At 32.8% G+C, this 8,751-nt stretch overlaps 1 protein-coding gene across 1 annotated transcript; it reads right to left on the bottom strand.

Moving 5' to 3' along the window:
• Positions 1-214: 214 nt before the first annotated feature.
• ATX1 (homolog of anti-oxidant 1) lies at positions 215-3,732 on the bottom strand. The gene is made up of 3 exons (XM_028269425.2): positions 3,570-3,732; positions 1,450-1,525; positions 215-573 (listed from the first exon to the last, which is right to left on the bottom strand). The coding sequence occupies exons 1-3, from the start codon at positions 3,576-3,578 to the stop codon at positions 383-385; spliced, it is 276 nt and encodes a 91-aa protein (XP_028125226.1). The 5' UTR covers positions 3,579-3,732; the 3' UTR covers positions 215-382.
• Positions 3,733-8,751: the final 5,019 nt, after the last annotated feature.

Here is an 8,751-nt window from a genome sequence, read left to right on the forward strand (position 1 = left end):
TTTTGTGAGAGATGATTGTAATGATTATGGGTTGAATTTGATGTTTTGTTTTTTGTGACTAAAATAACCTATTTTGTTTTTTGTGGCTATTTTAGCCCCAAACCAAGTTCCCAAACGTAGAAAAGATTACAACCCATTTTTTTGCCTTCTATTTTCTTTTGCTCTTTCTTTCCAAACAACCACAAATCAAGCACTATATGAACCAAAAAAAAAAAGGCAAGTGTACTACGAAAGAGCACACCTTATATTTATAAACTAGTACAGAACATCAAATATGAAAGAGCACACCCCCCAGAAATTAATCCAGCTTACAATCATGTTAAAGCTTACTAAACACTCTGGAGTCCATATTATATTCTTATAATTTCACTAAGCTAATTTATTAAGCAACAGCAACAGTTTCTGCAGGCTTTGCCTCGGGTTCAGCTGGTGCTCCTTCAGCTGGTGCTTCGGCTTCCCAGAAGGTGGTTTTCTTTCCAGTCTTGGAAACTGTCTGGAGAACTGCTTCTGGCTCCACATTGCCTTTCACAGTCACTTTCTGCTCCTTCAGATCAATGTCAAATGACTCCACGCCTGAAATTGTTAAAACAATGCAACCGGTGAATATCAACAAAACAATATAACAATGATGGGTTCAGGCTTATGGTGAAAATAGATATCATGAAAGGAGCAGAAACCAGTAGGGAAAAATTTAACATTGTTTAATATAATATTGAACCAATCTTTGTTTAATCCAAATCACTGCCAAAATTTCTCAATTAGTTTAACCAAAGTAGATAAAAGTGTGATGAATGCTTATTACCAAACAAAATCAGAATATTCAGCTAAACATAGTCTAATTGCAGACAAAGCTTTTCCAGATACCAAATCTTTTTATACACTTAAATATAATATATATATATATATATATAAACTACTGAATTCCAGCCAAAAGAAGAAACAACACTTCCTGTCAAATGCACATCCTGCAAACTGATCACATACTTTTCTGCCAATACCAAATTGGAGGACCTTCAACAGTTCATCAAAATTACACACCATACATATGCTTTTTGACTTTGGTATTAGATAGGGCATCATTTGGTCAATCGAGCCAACAATTTCATGACTAATATGTTCTCTAATCAGCAACAGGTTCTACATACACCTGAGACACCAAGATGTAATGAACTAGTTGCGCTACATTTCCCCATCAAATATACCATTTATATAACTTTGGGAATCAGAAAAGGAACTTCAGTTTATTTATTTATTTTTTGTGTGCACACAAGTGCATACACAAAAAACAAAAAAATCAGTTCTTTTGTTTTTTCCCCCACTAGAATCTAAGCAATATGCATATATAAATGGGAAGCTTGACTGACCAGCGAAGCAAACCCCAAGAATTTTTTATATCACAAATTTATCATACTGCTTAAGAAAAAGAAAGAAAATACAAATTTATCATACCGTCCATTTTGCCTAAAACTCGCTTCACGGCACCAACACAACCTTGACATGACATGCCAACCTTGAGGACAACAGTCTGCACTCGGAACAAATGGTTTTCAGGTTGGTAATACAAGGAAAAATCATCAATCAGTAAAATACATCAGTATAGCACTCAAAAATCATTGGACCCTCACACACAGAGAGAGAGAGAGAGAGAGAGAGAGAGCAATGGAAATGTAGACATGTCAGCTTACAATGTCTAGGATTAAATGAGGAAAAAGCTCCATTTCCATTTAATATAAAACAAATTATCATGGAAATTACAGAACTGATTAGTAATAGTTGGTTGTAATTCTCAAAGAATTTGACTCCATATAACATTAACCTAGCGCTTTTCTTAGGCCTTACCCTTTGGCTTGGTTAGACATGATATTAATTTCAAGATGTAAACCTCAATCCCCTCATATAAGGAACCTCTGGGAATAAAAAATCTTCTCGACTATACAACCATTGGGTCTCATATAAAAGATGTCTTGGGATAAATATCATATAAAATATATAATTTCAGAGATAAGAAAAACATTCTCAATAAATGGGATAGAACAATTATTTTCTTTAAAACCATGACACAGGTCACTATTACCCCTCTTCTATTATTGTAAAGTAAGATAATTTAATGGAAAATATAAAGTTTGTTCATTATTTCCTCTAATGCCGTATGTAGGAAAATGGATCCGAAGAATTTAGGCTGTGTTTGGTTAAGCTTTCCAAACTCAATTCCACCCATTGGTTTGAGCCATGTGTTTGGTTGCAGTTTTCAAAAATTGATTCCACACCCATCTATAAAAACACATCTATCCGGTCATCCTCTCGGACACCTAGCTGGTTGACCGGAATAGTGTTCGTGCTTTTTTTTTCTTCTTTTGTTTGCACCTGTTATTTTAATATTTTAAATAAAAAATATTTGTCGAATTTTTTTAAAAATTTTTATGAGCTTTGAATAGAATTTTGAGTTGTGTATTTGGTTATGAGTTATAAATTTTTGAATCAAATATCATATGTCACATCACTTAATTCAAAACTCTTTTCAAAATTCTTTTCAAAACTCATAACCAAACAAATTTTTCACACTCAAATCATAATTTCAAAACTCACAAGTTCAAAATACAACTCTATTCTTAAATTATAATTTTAAAGCTCTACCAAACGCAACCTTAGATATTGTTTCCATAATTTAAACCAACTTCATACCAGCCTACCCAACCATGACAACTAACAAATAACCAGCCAGATATGGTGAATTCAAACTAACCATCTTTGATCTAGCAAGCAACCAGTATCATTCAATGAGATTTAAACACACATCATAACATGAACAATCACAACAACAAATTGCATACCCAAGTACAAACTTTCAAGCACAACCTCCATGGTTCCAGTTAAAAGGGATAGTCTTGTCAAGCTGTTGCTCTATTAGCAGTAATTCCATTAATGCCAACAACTACTTTTCTAGATACGATTTACTCAAAAATAACCTTCAAATTTACAATCAAGCGCTCAACACACACCATGAACATGCACACAATTTAATGATAATAGTAGAACAATCATCTGACCCAAAACTGAGGGTTGTTTTGGATATTGATTTTTTTTTTTATTTTTTACGAAAAGACGTGAAGAAAACAGAAAAAAGAGTTTCACTTTTTTGCAGAGATTTTTGGGTTTTTAGCTAAAATTCAAAGTTGCCAAAATAGACAACTTAGTTATAAAATCATACAAATTTCCATCCCTAAATATTCAATTGAGCTCCATCATTAAAAATAATAAATAAATAAATCTACAAACTTAGTCGGATCTCCATTTTTGGATCTAGAAGTTATACACAAATTTCAATCTCAAAAAAACAAAAAAAAAAATACAGAATTGGATTTTATGCACCCTGTCTAAATCCCAATTCATCCATCAGCGTATTACACGATTATAAATTCAAATCGATTCAATTGAAAACACCACAAGAGCATATGAATCCAACGCGACAACACCAGAAAAAAATTAATTCGATGCAGCAAAGATGCACAAACACATGTACACATACATAACTATAAAAACCCTAATTTCAAGAGAAAGTAATCAATTACCTGAGACATGATGACGATGAATATTCAAAACAAAAATAGAATTGACGAAGAAAACTAGAAAGTATTATTGGGTTTGTTGTTTCGAGCGGAGACTTTGAATAGGCTTTTATAGATGAAGAAGTAGAATAAAAAATGGGGGAGGTAAAAAGTATTGGGTATGGGCGTGTCATAATTTTGTGGTGTAAGCGATGACCTGTGCGACGGCTGGATTGGGTTGACCACACGTATTCAATTCACATCACACGCACAACCACCGTTGGTTCGTCTATCAAAAGGCCTGGTTTTGAAAATTAATTATTTTAGTTAATTTTTTAATAAAATAATGTGAAAAAAATTAAAATAAAATTAATTTTTTGATAATAACTTTTTAATTTTTTAACTATTATAACTAATTTCCAAAATTTGTGCTCGATACTTTGGTTAAGCCGTGGTTTGGTATCTAGCTACAAAACAATTTTATTTTTTAATGATTTTATTTTTAGTAAATTTTTTTTTAGTAATTTATGTTAAAAAATTTCAATTTTTTGAATTTAAAAAGTTAAAAATTATATATTTTAAAATTTACCGAAGACATTTTTTTTGTTTTAAAGAAAATCAGCTAATAAAGTATTTAAATTTTTCTTTTTTTTATAAAAATTCACTAATTTTTTTTTAAAAAATCAATACATTTAAAATAAAAGTAAAAAAAAAAGTCAAAACCATGCCTAAATAGTATTGCAAATGAACCGAACTGTTTGCGAACTCGTTCGGCTAGACTCGTTAAGGGTTCAGTTCGGCTCGTTTGAATAAGCTCGTCAATCTCAATTCATTTATCTTTATTTAAATTATATATTAAATATATTATTTATATATCAAATAATATATAAATAATAACATAAATATATTATTTATGTATTACACAATATAAATAATATTTTTTATTTAAATAATAATAATAATAATAATAATAATAATAATTTTATCGAGCCAAACTCGAGTTTCATTAATATGAAGAACCGAGCCGAGCTCAAGCTCAATAAACAAACTCAATAAGTAAATAAACCGAGCTCAAACTTAACAAAACTCGACTTAACTCAACTCATTTACAGTCTATACCTAAAGAAGTTTAGAAAAGTAATGCTAGACCAACCTATATTTAGGTAGACAAATGTTAGATATTCACAGTTACACTCATGATGATGTCATAAAAAATTTGTATTTAATATAATTAAATGTGAGACAAATAAAAAATTTAACATTTATTATGGCACACCATAATCAATTTTTTTTTTTTCAAAAAGAATTTCAAACATTTTACTATTTGGATGTCATCTCAAGTAGCTCCACACATGTCCTCCTTTACTAAGGGGTAGTTTGGAATGTTCTAAATAAGTACGCTTTTTGAATTTTTATAAAAAGATGTGTAAAAAAGTAGAGAAGAGATGTTGATTGATGTGACCCAAAAAAAATAAAAAGCTAAAAAGATGGACTAAAATATGATACCCCAAACAAGGCCTAAATTCTATTTGATGGGTCACATACACTCCACAAGAGGTGCTTAAGAGCATCCGTATCAGTCTAAATTTTGAATTAAATTACAATTTAAAATTTACTTTTGTATTTTAATTAGTTTCTTTTTTATGTATACATTCTATCAAACTCTTTATTTTAAAATTCTATTTCATTAAATTATATTTTTTTATTCTTTTATCTTTTTCAATTTAAATATATGATGGATTAGTCCCAAAAGAACAGCAAACAACATACAAACAGCAGCAACACAATCACACAGGCCGGACGACCGGTCATGCCAATTTTGAACATTTTCCTTCTTCTACTATAGGCACTCACGGGACATCAGGGGGACATCTGGGTGGATGACCGGTTTAAAGATTTTTTAATTTTACTCCAGAAAATATAATAAAAAATAGATAAACCTATGAACAGTGTCTCGCTTAATCAGGTGAGGAACTGTAGCAAATACAAAATGAATGGTTGGTATAAAGAGTCTGGTGGAGTACGTATTTACAGCTCTTGCTCTCTACAATAGATTCAAAAGCATTGTAAAAAGCCTGATGTGGATACTCTAAATTTGATATGAAATTGATATAAACATGTCAATTTTGAAACTTTTCATTGTTGTAATGGTTCATTTCAAATATTTATTACTTTTATTCTCTTCTTTTCTTTTCTTTTTCCAAGTAAATTAAAGTGTAAATTAATAAATTTGTAACATTTAGTGGGGTCTTTCTTTTAGAAATGTTAAATTTGCATATAAACCCTAAACCCTAATTTGTCATTTAAAAGTCTTCAGAAAAATTTTACATACTTTTCAAAAGCTTGAGTAGAATTGCTCTAAAACACTATTAAAAGTTTCAAACCAATCACATATTATCATGACCCGAACCCGTTCTTATGGATTAAGATCATAGCCGGCCAGCAATTACGAGATTACCTGCGACCTCAAACAAAATCAGACATGTATTAGGGGCCAAACGGCAGTAGGCCTAAAAATTTTGTCCAACAAGCTGTGCTTACATGGGAAAACAAACATTCCAGAAATAGTTTATAATAACTCACGCATGAAGTCAAAATTAGCATCTTATGTGTCCAGGAACTTTCAACATGCTATCAGCCAAACAAAAGCTTATATACATGGTGATCCAACATATTCACCAAGGTAACAAAAGGGAATCAAAAATAAAAGAAACAAAGCAAAGTCTCATGCATGAGACGTTTGGGCTGACTCCACAAAAACTCGACTCCTCTCATGTCTTTTACTGGGACTGGGTTTGGATATCCCTTTGCTCACCTACACACACATAAATGAGAGTGAGCGATAGCCCAATGAATAATATCTAAATAAAGGAGTACATGAATGAAATTTGTAGCAGTCATATCAAACAACCTTAGGCCCATTCATGATTCTATCCAATACATCAAACGGCTTTGGGCCCAAACATATCAAACGGCCTCAGGCCCAATTCGCTCTTATCAAACGGCCTCGGGCCTAATTTGTTTAAATCAAACGGCATTTGGCCCATTTATTCATGTCAAACAACCCCTAGCCCAATCATTCATGTCAAACGGCCTTTGGCCCAATCATTCATGTCAAAGGGCCTTTGGCCCAATTCGTTTATGTCAAACAGCCTTTGGCCCAATTCATTTTCATGTGTCATATTTATGTGTGTCACATATTCGTGATCATGATCATATTCGTATTCAATTAGTCTTACGCAAAAGACTGATTTATCCACAATTCAAAATACAAATCCATAAGGCTCATACAAAAGTAACATTTGGGAAAGAACGTACTTGAACATATCTTTAATAAGATATTACTCACAATGATCTCGCAGATGATTTGTCCTTGCGCTTGACCTTACATATATCATAAACATAACATATTGGGTCACAAACGATTCAATCCATTCTAAATTTTATCCACTCCTCGCAGGCCTCTTTCTTATCCTTTTAATTCATTTATAATGTTCAATGCATGCCTAAGAGTGCTCAGAAATGAAAGAGAATGGAAAATGATCCATAGAACAACTTTTCAAAATTGCTGAAGTAGGGCTCTTCGCTCGAGCGCAGCTTTGGTCACTCGAGCAGACCCTCTTTAGCCTGTAAAAGTTATGGTTACTTGCAATTTATACTCGAGCGAGACTATTGACGCTCAAGTGAGGAGTCACGCAAAAAAGGGTACGCTCGAGCGCAGGTTTTGCCGCTCGAGCCACCATGCAATCTTTGCAAAACTTCTGGGAGCTAAGTTTTCATGCTCGAGCATGACTTTCCTCGCTCGAGCGGACAAATTGAATTCTAGGTTTTCCAGAATGTTGTCCAAGCTTCAAAACACATCTTCAAATATCCAAAGCCCATGTTCTTGATACAAAACCATGGAAATCTTTATACAACATGAGGACATAAACAAATTGAGTCTAATTTGTCTAAAATCATAATTCAAATCCCAAATTATTTCACATTTTTCTTGACAACCTCATAACACAAATTACCAAACTTCATATCTTCAAAGCTCATGCAAATTAATTTCCATATTATTTTGAATTTTACATGCATATGAAATATAGTGTCACGACCCCAAACCGCCCCTAGTAGGATGGTGCCTTGATGGCCAGTAATCCGAGATTACCGAAGGCCAACCTACAAAGATTCACACACAAACAGAGTATTCATAAGGGCTTGCAAATGCAGAAGTAATAATTTAAAATACAAGTGGTCCATAAGAGCCGTGCATAGATCAAATGAAATGGCATACATCTTAACATGGGTTACAACTTGGTTACAATTAAAGTAAAGTACATGTTACATCTTGATCAAAAGGCTTGCAAAATACAAGTATTACAGGTCGAGAAGCATAATCTTCAAGATTGCCGACATGAATACAAGTCAAGCCGACATAATAAGAATCCAAAACAAACTTGCGAAACACATCTAGGCATCACCGCCTTCTTGCTCATCACTTACATATATATATGGAGAGGGTGAGCTTGGGTACTCAGTGAATGATATAAATAATAAAAGGTTTGCATGAATAATAGCCGAAGTCTTTTCAAAACAAAACATATTAAACTTTACATAACAAGGGATGATCCACATTTATCTAACAAATCTTCAAAGCTTCTAGGGATGCCTACTAGCAACAACATATTGCAAATGATGACATTCCGGACAAACAAACCCACGCGGTAAACTGTCAGTGGCAAAACAAGACAAAACAAGGGAGATATCTCAAACGATGGTGCAGTTGCATTATAATCCCCTGGCACTAAGGACTTTCAAAACAAGGGTGCAGTTGCATTATAGTCCCCTGGCACTAAGGACTTTTAAAACAAGGTGTGCAGTTGCATTATAATCCCCTGGCACTAAGGACTTCTCCAAGAATGTCATCAAAACAAACGTATTTACTTGATACACAAAAATAGGGATATTCATTCATGCTTGAACAAATACTTTTATCAAAACAAGGCAAAGCAAAGCTTTATCAAAACTTTATAACATAGCTTTATTAAAAATACCACTCACATAGTTCTTCTGTAACGCCCTCAAAATAACAACATTAAACCCATTAGATAAGACATGCATTTACATATAAACTAACCACATTCCTTTATTCATTAGAGTTCCATTACATAAGTATTACATGTTAACATCATAACAAAATGCCCTACGGGCTTACAGCTTT

This window comes from Camellia sinensis, chromosome 8 (genome assembly GCF_055761805.1).
Source record: "Camellia sinensis isolate YWXY chromosome 8, ASM5576180v1, whole genome shotgun sequence".
In the NCBI taxonomy this organism is placed as follows: Eukaryota; Viridiplantae; Streptophyta; class Magnoliopsida; order Ericales; family Theaceae; genus Camellia; species Camellia sinensis.

Coding starts and splice junctions, on each gene's coding strand:
- ATX1 (XM_028269425.2), bottom strand. Junction 574..1,449: donor AGTTTTAGGCAAAATGGACG/GTATGATAAATT, acceptor TAACAATTTCAG/GCGTGGAGTCATTTGACATT.